At 49.7% G+C, this 15,586-nt stretch overlaps 1 protein-coding gene across 6 annotated transcripts in view; it reads right to left on the bottom strand.

Annotated features, from left to right (window-relative positions):
- Nucleotides 1-15,586, bottom strand: part of cracd (capping protein inhibiting regulator of actin dynamics) — a 389,395-nt gene that overhangs the window by 42,201 nt on the left and 331,608 nt on the right. For 5 of the 6 annotated variants that reach the window (XM_072496811.1, XM_072496812.1, XM_072496813.1 and 2 more), the window contains 2 exons: nucleotides 12,617-12,808; nucleotides 8,120-10,628 (listed from right to left, as the gene is read on the bottom strand). In XM_072496811.1, coding sequence (XP_072352912.1) covers nucleotides 8,120-10,628; nucleotides 12,617-12,808 — 2,701 coding nt within the window. The remainder of the gene's footprint in view (nucleotides 1-8,119; nucleotides 10,629-12,616; nucleotides 12,809-15,586) is intronic. The other variant, XM_072496816.1, reaches the window with a different exon arrangement.

Below are 15,586 nucleotides of genomic sequence, written 5' to 3'. Positions count from 1 at the left end.
GGAGTAAGCGTGGGCCTATGTTCAGGCCAAGAAGTTGGACACAGATTGAGGGTCGGGATGGGCGTTTGGGGACTGCGGTGGATATGTTAATTTTTGAGGGGGGGTCCTTTGCTCTTGGTTTCTTTTTCTTTGTGTTTTTCTCTTTCTGGTCGGTGAGGGTAGCCCCCTGATCTGGCTGATAACCTGGAATGTAAGTGGACTGAATGGGCGGGTCAAGCGGGCCCGCGTGTTCGCGCACCTGAAGGCGGATATGGTTATGCTCCAGGAGACACACCTGAAGGTGGCAGACCAGGTAAAATTGAGGAAAGGGTGGGTAGGTCAGGTGTTTCATTCGGGGCTGGATGCCAAAAATCAAGGGGTGGCGATCTTGGTGGGAAAGAAGGTGTCATTCAAGGCGTCGAGCATTGTGGCAGACAATGGCGGTAGGTACATAATGGTAAGTGGTAAGCTGCAGGGAGAGAGGGTGGCACTGGTCAATGTGTATGCCCCGAACTGGGACGATGCGGGTTTTATGCGGCGTATGTTGGGTCGGATCCCAGACTTGGAAGTGGGGGGCCAGATAATGGGGGGAGACTTTAACACGGTGCTGGATCCGGCACTGGATCGCTCCAGGTCTAGGACGGGTAGGAAGCCGGAGGCGGCTAGAGTGTTGAGGGGATTTATGGACCAGATAGGAGGGGTGGACCCTTGGAGATTTGCAAGGCCGGGGGCTAGGGAATTTTCTTCTCACATGTCCATAAGGCTTATTCCCGAATCGACTTTTTTATTTTGAGCAGGGCGCTGATAGCGAGAGTAGAGGATACCGAGTATTTGGCGATAGCCATTTCGGACCACGCCCTGTATTGGGTGGACTTAGAGCTGGGGAGGAGAGGGACCAGCACCCGTTGTGGCGCCTGGAGGTGGGGCTGTTGGCGGACGAGGAAGTGAGCGAGCGGGTCCGAGGAAGTATAGAGAGGTACCTGGAGGCCAACGATAACGGGAAGGTCCGAGTGGAGATGGTATGGGAGGCACTGAAGGCGGTGGTTAGGGGAGAGCTGATCTCCATTAGGGCCCACAAGGAGAGGAGGGAGCGGGGGGAGAGGGAGAGGCTGGTGGGGGAGATGGTGAGGGTAGAGAGGAGGTATGCGGAGGTGCCCGAGGAAGGATTGTTGAGGAAGAGGCGCAGCCTCCAGGCTGAATTCGACCTGGTGACCACCAAGAAGGCGGAAGTGCAGTGGAGGAAGGCCCAGGGGGCGATTTACGAGTATGGGGAAAAGGCAAGCCGGATGCTGGCGCATCAGCTTCGGAAGGGGGATGCAGCTAGGGAGATCGGGGGAGTTAAGGACAGGGGAGGGAGTGTGGTGCGGAGTGGGGTTGGCATCAATGGGGTCTTCAGGGACTTCTACGAGGAATTGTACCGATCCGAGCCCCCACGGGAGGAGGGAGGGATGGACCACTTCCTGGACCAATTGAGGTTTCCGAAGGTGGAGGAGGGACTGATGGCAGGATTGGGGGCCCCGATTGGGCTGGAGGAGGTGACCAAAGGGATAGGAAGCATGCAGGCGGGGAAGGCACCAGGGCCGGACGGTTTCCCGGTCGAATTCTATAAAAAATATATGGACCTGTTGGGCCCGTTGTTAGTTAGGACCTTCAATGAGGCAAGGGAAGGGGTGGCTTTGCTCCCAACGATGTCCCAGGCACTGATCTCCTTGATCCTGAAGCAGGACAAGGATCCCCTGCAGTGTGGGTCTTCCAGATCGATTTTGTTGCTGAATGTAGATGCCAAGGTGCTGGCGAAGGTCTTAGCCACGAGGATTGAGGATTGTGTGCCGCAGATCATCCACGAAGACCAGACGGGTTTCGTGAAGGGGAAGCAGTTGAACGCGAATGTGCGGAGGCTTTTGAACATTATCATGGTGCGGGAGGGGGAGGCGGAGATAGTGGTGGCGATGGACGCTGAGAAAGCCTTCGATAGGGTAGAGTGGGGGTACCTGTGGGAGGTGCTGAAGAGGTTCAGATTTGGGGAGGGGTTTGTCAGGTGGGTTAGGCTGTTGTACGAAGTCCCGATGGCAAGTGTGGCCACAAACAGGGGGAAGTCCGAGTACTTTCGGTTGCACCGAGGGACGAGACAGGGATGTCCCGTCCCCCTTGCTCTTCGCACTGGCGATTGAACCCCTGGCTATGGCACTGAGAGAGTCGAGGAACTGGAGGGGGTTGGTGCGGGGTGGGGAGGAGCATAGGGTGTCGCTCTATGCGGACGACTTGCTGCTATATGTGGCGGACCCGGTGGGGGGAATGTCGGAGGTAATGAGGATCCTTAGGGAATTCGGGGATTTTTCGGGGTACAAGCTCAACATGGGGAAGAGCAAGCTGTTCGTGGTTCACCCAGGGGACCAGGCGAGGGGGATTGGCGAGCTCCCACTAAAAAGGGTGGAGAGGAGCTTCAGGTATTTGGGGGTCCAGGTGGCCAGGAGCTGGGGGGCCCTGCATAGGCTTAATTTCACGAGGCTGGTGGAGCAAATGGAGGAGGAGTTCAAGAGGTGGGACGCGTTGCCGCTGTCCCTGGCGGGTATGGTGCAGTCAGTCAAAATGACAGTGCTCCCAAGGTTTTTGTTCCTGTTCCAGTGCCTCCCCGTGTTTATCCCGAAGGCCTTCTTTAGGCGGGTCAACAGGAGTATAATGGGGTTTGTGTGGGCGCGAGGGACTCCAAGGGTGAGAATGGTGTTCCTGGAGCGGAGTAGAGATGGGGGGGGGGGGGGGGGCGGTGGCTGGCGCTGCCCAACCTCTGTGGGTACTACTGGGCCGCCAATGCGACGATGGTGCACAAGTGGATGATGGAGGGGGAGGGGCTGCATGGAAGAGGCTGGAGACGGCGTCCTGTGTGGGTACGAGTCTGGGGGCGCTGGCAACGGCGCCGCTGCCATTCCCTCCAGGGAGGTATACCACGAGCCCGGTGGTGGCGGCTGCCCTCAAAATCTGGGGGCAGTGGAGGCGGCACAGGGGGGAAGTTGGGGCCTCGGTGTGGACCCCAATACGGGGGAACCACCGGTTCGTCCCAGGGAGAACAGATGGAGGGTTTTTGGGTGACACAGGGCAGGGATACGAAGGTTGGGGGACCTGTTTGTGGACGGGAAGTTCGCGAGTCTGGGTGAGCTGAAGGAGAAGTACGGGCTCCCCCCGGGGAACACCTTCAGGTACTTACAGGTAAGGGCATTTGCCAGGCGGCAGGTGGTGGAATTCCCGCGGCTGCTGCCACACGCAGTACAGGACAGGGTGCTCTCGCGGGGGTGGGGGGGGGGGGGGGGAGTGGGGAAGATCTCGGAAACTTACCAGGTGATACAGGAGGAGGAGGAGGCCTCGGGGGTGGAGGTGAAAGGTAAGTTGGAGGAGGAGTTGGGGGAGGAGATTGAGGAAGGGACGTGGGCAGATGCCCTGGGGAGGGTGAACTCTTCCTCATCGTGCGCGAGGCTCAGCCTCATACAGTTTAAGGTGGTGCACAGGGCACACATGACCGGGACAAGGATGAGCCATTTTTTGGAGGGGAGGACAGGTGTGTTAGGTGCTCAGGGAGCCCAGCAAATCACACCCATATGTTCTGGGCATGCCCAGCGCTGGAGGAATTTTGGAAGGGCGTAGCGAGGATGGTGTCGAGCGTGGTAGGATCCAGGGTCAAATCAGGCTGGGGGCTCGCAATATTTGGGGCCGCAGAGGAGCCGGGAGTGCAGGAGGCGAAAGAGGCCGGTATTCTGGCCTTTGCGTCCCTGGTAGCCCGGCGAAGGATTCTTCTTCAGTGGAAGGATGCAAGGCCCCCAAGCGTGGAATCCTGGATCAACGATATGGCAGGGTTTATTAAGTTGGAGAGGGTGAAATTCGCCTTGAGAGGGTCGGTACAAGGGTTCTTTAGGCGGTGGCAACCATTCTTAGACTTCCTGGCAGAACGGTAGACATTGGTCAATGGCATCAGCAACTCGGGGGGGTTTACTTTATTATTGTTTTTGTTATTTACATTGGAGGGTCTGAGGGGGTGTATATACCTGTTGTGTTAAGTCAAGGTGTTAATGTTAATTTATTATTTATGTACAGGGGGGAGGGGTGTATGGAGGGTTGCTTTTCTAGACTGTGTTTTGTACTTAACCCTGTTGGGTTCCTTTTTCATTTTTTTATTGATATTTTATGAAAACCTTCATAAAAAATTTTTTTTTTAAAAAAAGGTCGACCAGAATAAGGCGCAAGTGATAACCTGAACTTATAACGGAATGCCCAGAAAATGTGTTTGTAAATACTCTTGTCTCCAAAGGAAGGGGGATGTGGTTATATGCATTCATGCATATCTGTAAATAACTATATATAACTCTACAAATGTCGAAAGCTGGTCATCAGTACATGCATTGACAGTTATGACCTCCTGCCAGTGGGTGGAGCCGGACATACATCACGTGAATGCGGGGACTCGGCAGTTGGTAGTAGGATGGATAGTAGGATGGATAGTAGGACGGGTGCTTTTCACAGTAGCTCTCAAGGAACTTAAATATCTTTGTCTGTACATAGGCCTGTTAGTTACCTGCCCATGCATTTAATAATAAATACTTGTTCTAGCTGAACATACATGTTCTATGCGTGTCGTCATAATCAGGGGAGCCACAGAACACAACATGGTACCAGGCGCCATTGAACACAACACCCACTATTTGGTGTCATCGCAAATCTGATTCCAAAGTCCAAATTATTATTATGAACAGCATTGTTCCCAGTTTCCTTGTGGACCAACCCTTCCCACCGTCTGCCATTTTTACCCTTTAGACTCATTCTGTTTTCTCATTCCGAATCCGTCTGCTATTTGCCCTGACATTATTCATTCGTCTATCATGGAGCACCCAATCAAAGGCCTGTCAAAAATCCAGACAAATTACACCTACTGCATTACCATTGTCTACTCTCTCTGTTGCCTTCTCAAAAATTTACATGCACATTGCCAGACCCACAAAATGCACCAAGGCAGTTTACGTGATAGTATTTACAACCAGGTGCTGGGTATCATGGCTATTGAGGGAGAGTGAGATGGTAAGAGAATTCTCAAAACCTTTTGGCCTTGCTGGTGGGTGTCTGCCTGGACCGCAGGGAGTAGCAGGGAACGACTTGGTACCAGGTCTGGGCACTCGATGCGGCCCCTTCTGGATCAAGGTGGCCTGGCTAAGACCCCCAATATATTATTTAAACACACCTCTTAGGTGCAACTTACAAACCTCTGGATATTCACACTGCTGACTGCTCACTGTATCCTGCACATGCTCAAAAAGCCTCTGGTCATGTGGGAGCCCACCCAGCCAGTCCCTCTGGAAACCCTTGGACCCAGCAATGTCAACAATGTGATGGGCGTGCCCAAGCTCAATCAATGGCACACCAGGAGCTGCCATTCCTCAGTGCACTCATCAGAAACCCAGTCCCACTGCAGAGGAAGCAGGGAAATAGCAGAGCTCACCCCAAACAAAGGGCGCATGCACCGTGGCCTTTTGAAAAAAAAGCATTGACAGAATGTGGGTGTCACTGGTTAGGCCAGAATCTATTGCCCATCCCTAGTTGCACCCTCCCTGGCACACAGACCCTCTCAGAGTAAACACCTCAACAGTGACACTACCAAAATCCAGGCCCCACATCACACAGCAGCTAAGGTCCCAGCAAATGCACACTTCCCTCACTCACCCTCATCTGTAGGACCTGCCCATACACCAGCCTGTAAGACTGCAGGTGACGGGCAGCACATATTGACCATATCTACCACACAATCAGTTGCCAACCTGCTGGCGGTATAACACAGGGCCCACCAAGTGAGGAGACCAACAGTATACCCCACTGGGGGAAACAGGACAGGGGCCAGAGCCTATCGTTGTCATGGGTTGCGGCAGATCTATGATTGACTACTCTTGGACCACAGGAAAAGCAGTAAAGTGCGTTCTGCAGAGAAAAGGAGGAAGTGAGAGCACTTAAATGAACTTGATATGGTCCAAGAGATGTCAATCATAGCTAGATGTTCATAAACATTGCTGGTTACACAGCAGGTTACAGATGCACTCAAGAGTGAAGGGAAATGAAATTAAAAAATCCAGGCAGCTGGCTGTGTGCAGGTTGTCAATCACAGCCTAGTACAAGCTGTGATTGACAATCTGCACACCTCCTATTGATGTGAATGAAATCCTTGCAGATCAAAGGTCTGAGGGGATTTAAACACTAGAAATGTGGGGCGGGATTCTCCCACCCGCTGCACCCGTTTTCTGGTGTGGCACACGCCTGCTGGCAGCTGGATCCTCCGTCCCCTCAACCGGCCAATGGGGTTTTGAATTGTGGGCACCCACATGCCATCGGAAAATTTGTGGGCATGAGAGCGCTGCTGGCGAAGCGAAGGGTCCCGCCGACGGAGAATCCAGCCCGTGGTTTTCCCTCTCTTGGAGTTTACAGGTGCTGTTTTCTCTGTCTGAGGCAACAGGTGTAGGGCACAGATGAGTTTGTTCACTGTCTCTGTCTGGACTGCTCTATGGGGCTTGTTTAGCACAGTGGGCTAAACAGCTGGTTTGTAATACAGAACAAGACCAGCAGCGCGGGTTCAATTCCGTACCGGCCTCCCCGAACAGGCGCCGGAATGTGGCGACTAGGGGCTTTTCACAGTAACTTCATTGAAGCCTACTTGTGACAATAAGCGATTATTATTATTATGGATTCCAGGCAGGGGGCTCTGTTATAATAATAATCTTTATTGTCACAAGTAGGCGTACATTAACTCTGCAATGATGTTACTGTGAAAAGCCCCTGTTTGGGTACACAGAGGGAGTACTCAATGTCCAAATTACATAGCAGCACATCTTTCGGGACTTGTGGGAGGAAACCGGAGCACCCGGAGGAAACCCACGCAGACACGGGGAGAACATGCAAACTCCGCACAGACAGTGACCCAAGCCATGAATCGAAACTGGAACCCTGGCATTGTGAAGCAATAGTGCTACCCACTGTGCTACCATGCCACCCATAATGGGGGGTGGTCTCTGGTACAGGGCTCTGGTATGGGGGGCGAAATCTCTGGTGGAGGTCTGTTATGGGCGGTGTCTGGTGTCATGGGGGATCTCTATTGTTATCATCATGGGGGATCCCTGATGGAGTGTCTGGTGGGGGTGGGGTGGGCAGGATTTTCATTGTGGGGGAGGGAGCCATCTGATGGACTTTAGGGGCACCCACCTTTAGCATCTTAGCTAACCGCAAGGTCCACCGTATCAGGGCCACACTGATAAAAACCTGCACCAATCCACACCCACGAGTATCCCGACCCAGAGGATCGGAGAATCATGGAGACGTGGAGAAGCTGGTGTCCAGCCCGTTTATAGGATGCAAATGGGTCAAAGGGGTGTGAATCTCAATGCTGCTGCCAGCAGTGGAGCAGAGCATCAGCCCCGATCCCTTTTGTTTCCTGAAGCGGATTCTCCGCCTCATCGGGAACTCTGCTACCGGTCATGTGTGGCTGGACTCTCCGATTCTGCAGCTGTGTCCGCAGGATCCGTCTCGACTTACGACCAAAACGTCGGCGGCGCCCCGCATTGATCCTCCACCCGATGGGGGGGCTAGCAACTGCACCACATAATACCCCCGGCTTTACCTGCGGATACGACCGGAGAATGGCTGGTCTGTGTTTTCATTGCAGATTTACAACATCCGCAGTATTCTGTTTTTATTACAGGTTTTAAGTTCAATTCAGGGACTTTAGCACAAGATCTAGGCTGACGCTCCAGCGCATACGGCAGAGGTAGCCATCTTTCGGAAATTACATTAAACTGAGGCCCTGTTTGCACCTCAGATAGATGTAAAAGGTCCCACGGCACTATTTCAAATAAGAAATTTCTCAAACAACACCTACAAACAGGTTATTTGGGCATGATCACATTGATGCTCATGAGACTGCTGTGTTTCCTATAACAGCGAGTCCAAAAGTGCTCCATTATGTGTAAAGTGCTTTGGCGAGTCACAGAGGTGCTGTCTGAATGCAAGTCTTTCATTTCTTTTCACAATACAGTGTTCCTTCAGAACTGAAGTGCATGCCCAATATAAAGTGAAGCACACTGAAACCAAAATACCTACAAAAAGTTTACACTTTGCCTACCTTTCTTAATGAAGTCTGACTTTTTGTCTGCCCTCTCTCTCCATGGAATGTTGATTGATGGGAAAAAAGATTTTCTACCATTTCTGTCCTCTTCTTCATTCTTTAATCTGTATGTTTGTACTGAGGTATCATTCTTCACATCTTCTTTTCTCACATTTGAATCAAGTGATGACTTTGTGTTTTTGTGATCTGCACTCTCAATAACGTTTGTCTTGTTTAAGGTATTGTGAGGGGATGGAATTGGTGTGAACCGTGTAGGCTTGGGCGCTAAAGCAGGTCTTTGAGATGATTGCGGCTCTGTTGAAATGCTCTCATTTGAAAGTGCAGCAAGCTTATTTTTAACATGTTTTGCCACATCAATACTACTTAGATGTGTAATCCCAGTCTGTGAAATGTCTGAAATGTTATTTGAGCTGTCTTTCAAAATGTTACTATTCTTATTATCTTTTCTATAAGAATATTGCTTACCAGAAACAGTGCATGATTCACGTTCTTTTTCTTTTGAGGCGAGAAAGGCAGGAATTCCTTCCATACTATCTCCAGCACTATATCGCTTCTTCCGTTTTTGTTCTCCCTGCTGCTCATAATGGAACCGAAGGGAATAGTGTGTCCTCCTTAATTTTATACCAAATGGCGATGTATCCATTTGCCCTTCAGTCTGCGTGATCAAATTTGTAGCAGCTTGGTTAAAAACTGGAGGTTGAGCTTGCGGCAGCGAATGTCCTTTCCTTGGTGTAGCAGGAAGACTTGGAACTAGAAATGACGGAAGATCTTTGGCAAACTTGTAACCTTCAGTCGCATCTGCTATCCTAATGTTGTGATTATCTGAGTCATCTTTCATGTCTTTGGCTACATCTTGTACAATGTCTCCCGATGTCAAAGACCTCCTAGATTCTGAAGAGTCCATTGTGCAGTTACGTGCAAGCACAGTTTCCTCAGGCGTATCTTGTTTCTCTGTTTCAGGAGAGATATTTATTTTCGCAGAATCATTGATTTTATTGCCGTCTGCCCATTTCTGCCACGCAGGTGTTATGGAAAATTTTGCATTAGCAGATAGAGTTTTTCTCAAGCTACTATGCACACCGGAAGCTCTGAAAGTAGTCCAGTCATCACTAAATCTGCTGTGGGCTCTTCTTTCTTGAAACCTTTCATCAGAACTTTTAAGAATTTTTGCCCTAATGCTAGCCCACTCAGTTAATGCTGTTGATCTTGATTGGTCAACTGATTGTTCTGGACTGAATTTGGATTTACCAATTCTGGTATCCTGATTGGATTTATTTGGTTTTTCAACAGGTGATAAATCTACAGTTTTTCTCTCTTCTGAAAAACCAAGCAAAGTCTTGCAGGCAGTGTCCTTGATCTGTTTCAGATCAACAGCTGTACTACAAAGTTGCGCTCCTGTAACCAAAATGGCTGTGTGGGGAACATAAATTGAAGATGCGAGGCCTTTACCTGATTTTGAGGACTGCAAATCATTCACATCTGAAGGAGGAACAGTTTCTCTGGGATGGGTCACAGGGGTCAGATTAACTTTCTGAAAAATGATTTGCTTTTCTACCGAAGCAACCTGGAATGAAAATGGACTTGGCATTGTTTGTCTTTGATCCACCTCTTTCCATCTAAGTTCCCCTCTACGTTGCTCTTCTTCCTGTGCCTCAAGGAATCTTTGCTCTTCTTGATTTAACAGCTCAGCCTCTTTTTGATTCTGCTCTTCTTCCTTTTGTTGTTCCTTCCAATCATCCTGCCTCTCTATTTCTTTCTGTTGTTTCTGCCCTTCCAAATCTTGTTTTCTTTGCTCTTCATTCAGATGGTTGTCTTCAGCTGCAGAGAAATGCTGTTCTTCTTTCCTCTGCTTTTGCTTAAGATCTTCAGCCTCAAAACATTTTTGTTCTTCTTCCTTCATTTTCTCCTCATCATGAGATTGCTTTTCTGCTTCCGTATTTTGTTTCTCCATTTGATGACATTTGTTTTCATCCTCATTCAATCCCTGTTCCTCCATTTCACATTGTTGTTCTTCCTCATGTAAATCCTGCTCTTTCATTTCATATTTTTGTTCTTCGTCATGTAACTTCTGGTCCTCCAATTTGCAATATTTTTGTTCCTCCTCATGTATTTTCTGCCCCTCCATTTCACTACACAATTGTCCCGCGTCATATGATTTCTGTTGCTCTGCTTCATTACATTTCTGTTTTTGCTCATTTAATTTCTGCTCCCCCATTTCACAATGTCTCTCATCTTCCTCTTGTATTCTTTGCTCTTCTGTTTCCTGTTTTTGTTCATCTTCCCATTTCTTTTGTCCCTCCAACTCATGATGTATTTGTTCTGCTTCCCGCCATTTGTGCATCTTTGCTTCACCTCTGTATCTTTGTTCCTCATCTTTATGATGTCTTATCTGTTCTTGTGCTTTTTCCTCTTCTATTTTGTTATGTTTTTCTTCATTCGCAGGAGGAATATGCTCCTTCTCTTCCAGCTCACAGTCAATTTCATGGATAGTATTACTCCGCTTTTCCTATAAGTTGCAAAGATGTTAATTCATTTCAAAAACTTTGATATGATTTGCACCTATCCTTAATAATAATTTAAATATCAGAGATCTCAGTCCCAGCATCAAAAGAATACCCCCACTGCACCAGTGTGATACTTTCCCACTTCCCTGAGCAACATTAATAATTCAGTGACAGATGTGTCCACTGGTAAGGGCTTTAAGGCATATCAATGTGCTCACTATGGTTACAGTATGTCAAGCAGGCAACATGCAGTATTGAGTAAAAATGAGGTTGATACTCTCAAAAGGAGAAGAAAACAGATGTCTGATGATCACTGCAACTTAAGTGTGAGCTTATGATTCCATTGCTTCTTCCAGATTTGATTTTTCTACTTTGGGGTAATTGTTTAACCTAATGGTATGCCTAATGGGCAAACAGACGGTAAATGCAGTTTAATGTGGTAGTGTTTAATATGTTTGTATGAAAAACCGGAGTGCAAATATAAAAAAAGGAAAAGAAGTAATGGTAAATGTACAAATATTAGTTAGGTATAGTTCATGCAATTTTAGATGTGCAGAATCAAACGGGCAGTCAAACCTCAAGAGCACAAGCAATGTAATTTCACCAGATATGAGAAATTATAACTTTGAGTACAGACATGGGAGCTAAAAGGCTAAGAAATGAAATAAGGGGCGCGATTCTCCACTCCCACGCCGGTTGGGAGAATCGCCTGGGCCGCCAAAATTTCCAGGGACGCCGGTACGACGCCCTCCCACGATTCTCCCAAGCGGCGGGAACGGCCCGGTCGAGTTTCGCGGGCCGCTGGCCGGAGAATCGCCGGAGACACCCAAAATGGCGATTCTCCGGCACCCCAGCTATTCTGAGGCCCGGATGGGCCGAGCGGCCAGGCCAAAACGGCGGGTTCCCCCCGGCGCCGTCCACACCTGGTTGCTGCAGTCGTGGGCGGTGCGTGAACGCTGGGGGGGCGGCCTGTGGGGGGGGGCGAGGGGGGATCCTGCACCGCGCTTCATCTGGAATGTGGGGTGGCCCGCGATCGGTGCCCACGATCGTCGGGCCGTCCTCTCTGATGGAGGACCTCCTTCCTTCCGCGGCCCTGCAAGATCCGTCCCCCATCTTCTTGCGGGGCGGATTTAGAGAGGACGACAACCACGCATGCGCGGGTTGGCGCCGGCCAACCTGCGCATGCGCGGATGACGCCCATTATGCGGTGCCGGCCGCGTCATCTATGCGGCGCCGCTTTTACGCGGGCGACAAGGCCTGGCGCGTGTAGATGACGCGGCCCCGATCCTGGCCCATTGTCAGGGCCTGAATCGGTCAGGACCGGGGCCGTTCCGTGCCGTCGTGAACCTCGACGGCGTTCACGACAACGCGGCCACTTCGGCGTGTGAGTGGAGAATCCCGCCCAAGGTTTCTGAAATTATGAAGGCCTCTATAGAGTAAAGTGGGAAAGATTATTTCTTCTGGTTGGAGTTAGTGACAATGATTCATTAATTTTAAATTAGCAGTAAGAGGGCAAGGAGGTAGATTAGGAGACATATATTCATTTGGGGCTGTTGGAGAGTGGAATGTTTTCCTACCTGGGAAAGGCTGAGGCAGAAACAATTGCTTTAAGAGACCTGGGATAAATATGTTAAGCAGAGGAAGATACAGGTATAAGATGAGCAGTGGGATCATCTTCAGATTATACTGGCATAGGCCCAACAGAGACACATGGGCCAAATTATCATCTTCTTGCTGTAAATGCCTATTGTTCTATGCTTTCATTTAGTACATGAGAACTGTCAAAATTACATTCATTCATTCAATTATAGTGAATAACTTTACTGATCAGTGAATAATGGTTCAAGAAACATTTCAGAGTATACTGTCATGCATGATGATTTTCCAATGGAGCCTCATTGACACTTCACTGACTTGTTATTGAAAACTGTCCCAACCTGAAATGTAAAAACATACAAAAATCTCACAATAAACCTAACAGTACATTTACCCGTGCAAGTCTCCCAGGCTTTTTTGAGATTCTCTGATTTCTTGGCTTGACAGAGAGTTTATGTTTAGCAGCTGTGTTGTCCAGACGGCTCATAGACTGTGGAACAGCGTCAAGGTTAATTGATTCAATAGTCCCACCAGAACTCACTGGAGAGAGCGGGCTACTAGGCCATGAAGATCGAACAGGTGTAACCTATAAAATAACAGTTAAATTCATTACAGCCATCTTAGATTTTAAATACGCAAAGTGTTACAAAATACATTAAGGGGAAAAGAAAATTAAAATCAAGCTGGTATAGATGATGGAGATGTCAAACAAAAACAGAAGACACCGGGGCACTTCTTATAAAAGTTTCTATTTTAAATGTTAACTTGTTACCTCTCTACCCATGAATTGTTGTCCTGGATTTTTGTGAAGTCACAGAGACTCCAGGGACCTTCCAAAATGCTGGGCAGGACCCAGAAATCCAACCCATTTCCAACTGACCTGAGCAAAGGTGGGAAGGAGGGGGAGGAGGGTTGGGAATTGGGAGAGGTGGGATGTGACTCCCACATTTAGGAACCCTGAACTCAGCAGGGCCATTTGAGCTCAAACAGACTCCATTTTTGCTGGAGCAAGGGCCTTATCTTGCAGTGTGGAGTTGAAAATCTTTAGTGAAGTCGTAAATGGTCTTAAATGGTGAATAAGGTCTGCTGAGGTGTAAAGCTGTCAAGTTATTTAAATGGTCAACCCTTTAAAAATTGAATAAATCTGCCTTCTTGTGTCTATGAGAGTTGAAAAAAATCTGTTCTAACAATTTCAATGGCACGATTTAACAGGAATGAAACAGAGTCCCATGTCGGGGTTATTCAGCCTGGTATTTTCCAGTGCTGGCAACATCAAGAACAAGCGTTCTATCTCTGCTTCATTTCTGGGTATTGGTGAGGAATGCCCATCTGAGGCCGCACTTAGACTCATTTCCTGCACTTTCAAGCTCTGCTTGCAAATGCAGAAAGAGATCAGGACACCATTTTAAAATAGCGCCCCGATCCCTAGACCCCCCCCCACCACTACTGTTGCCTCTGGGCCCGCCCAACGGCCTAGCTCACCAATTAGGGGGTCACCGAGCCCCCACACCCCACCTCATAAGGGCAGGGCACCCCCGGGCCCAATCCCGGGCATGGGCAAGATACCACCTGGACATCATGGCACAGCTCGTCTGGTACCATGACAGTGCCCTGCCAGCCTGGCAGTGCCACCTTAGCACTCTGGCATTACAAGGTGGCATTGCCATGGTGTCCAGGTGCCAGGCTGGCAGTAGCACAGTGCCTAGGTGAATTAGGGGTGACAAGGTACCATCCTGTCCAGAGCCTGGCCATCCAGGGGCCCCCGATCCCCTAGGATACCCCCCCCCCCAAGTGCTGGCATGCCTGGTCCATGATTGTGGAAACCAGTGCTAAATGGCGCCTGCTCGGGGTCTCCGAGGCGAGACCGTTTGATCCTGGGCTCCGGGTAGATCCAGCGTAGATATATTCAAGTGATACTGATTAAAATATGCAAATCTGGATCCCGACCTCAGTGGGTAAGATCCAGATCACGTTGCCTCGCGAGATCTTGTTAGATCGCGTAAAGCTTGACAAGGCCAGTAAATCTCGCAAGAAGCCTCTTGCGTGATTTACCAGCTTCGTCGCATCCTGAGTCAGACACGACGAGGCTGAGAGATCACGCCTAATATATTTGTGGAGATAACCTTAAGTGCTGTCATTATAGCATTGTCAATCTTTGGCCATGTAGATGGACGGGGGGTTCCAGAGCTGGCATCGGGCGGGGATTGGAAGAATGGGGGACCTGTTCATCGACGGGACGTTTGCAAGCCTAGGGGCACTGGAGGAGAAGTTCGAGTTACCCTCGGGAAATGCCTTTAGATATGTGCAGGTGAGGGCTTTTGTGAGGCGACAGGTGAGGGAATTCCCGTTGCTCCCGGCACAAGAAGTTCAAGATAGGGTGATCTCGGGTGTATGGGTCGGGGAGGGCAAGGTGTCGGAAATACACCAGGAGTTGAAAGAAGAGGGGGAAGCGCTGGTAGAAGAGTTGAAGGGTAAATGGGAGGAGGAGCTGGGGGAGGAGATCGAGGAAGGTCTGTGGGCTGATGTCCTAGGTAGGATTAATTCCTCCTCCTCGTGTGCCAGGCTCAGCCTGATACAATTTAAGGTGGTCCACAGAGCACACTTGATGGGGGTGAGGTTGAGTAGGTTCTTTGGGGTAGAGGACAGATGTGGAAGGCGCTCAGGGAGCCCGGCGAACCATGTCCATATGTTTTGGTCATGCCCGGCACTGGAGGGGTTCTGGAGAGGAGTGGCGGGAGCAATATCTCAGGTGGTGAAAGTCTTGGTCAAGCCAAGCTGGGGGCCAGCAATATTTGGAGTAGTGGACGAACCGCGAGTGCAGGAGGCGAAAGAGGCCGGCATTCTGTCCTTTGCGTCCCTAGTAGCCCGGCGAAGGATCTTGCTAATGTGGAAGGAGGCGAAGCCCCCCAGCCTGGAGGCCTGGATAAATGATATGGCTGGGTTCATAAAGTTGGAGAGGATTAAGTTCGCCTTGAGAGGGTCTGCGCAGAGGTTCTACAGGCGGTGGCAACCGTTCCTAGACTATCTCGCGGAGCGTTAGAGGAAGTTCGGTCAGCAGCAGCAGCAACCTTGGGGGGGGGGGGGGTGGAGGGGATGTCCTGGGAGGGGGGGGGGGTGGGGGAGGGGGGAAGGGGGGGGGGGAAGGGGGGACTGCCTGGGAGGGTGGATGAGCAAGAGATAACATGAAGGGTTGGGGAAACTGGCACGTACGGGTGAGGGCCAGTGTACAAAGCTGTGTAATTATATCATTTTGCCATATCTGCGCGATTTCTTTTTTTTTGTTACGGGTGGTGGGGGGTTATTGTTTGTAAGGGAGAAAAATTGTCTTAAAAAACTTCAATAAATATATATTTAAAAAATATAT

This window comes from Scyliorhinus torazame, chromosome 3 (assembly GCF_047496885.1).
Source record: "Scyliorhinus torazame isolate Kashiwa2021f chromosome 3, sScyTor2.1, whole genome shotgun sequence".
Lineage (NCBI taxonomy): Eukaryota > Metazoa > Chordata > Chondrichthyes > Carcharhiniformes > Scyliorhinidae > Scyliorhinus > Scyliorhinus torazame.
The sequence above is the reverse complement of the archived record's forward strand: the minus strand, read 5'-3'. Positions and strand labels throughout refer to the sequence as shown.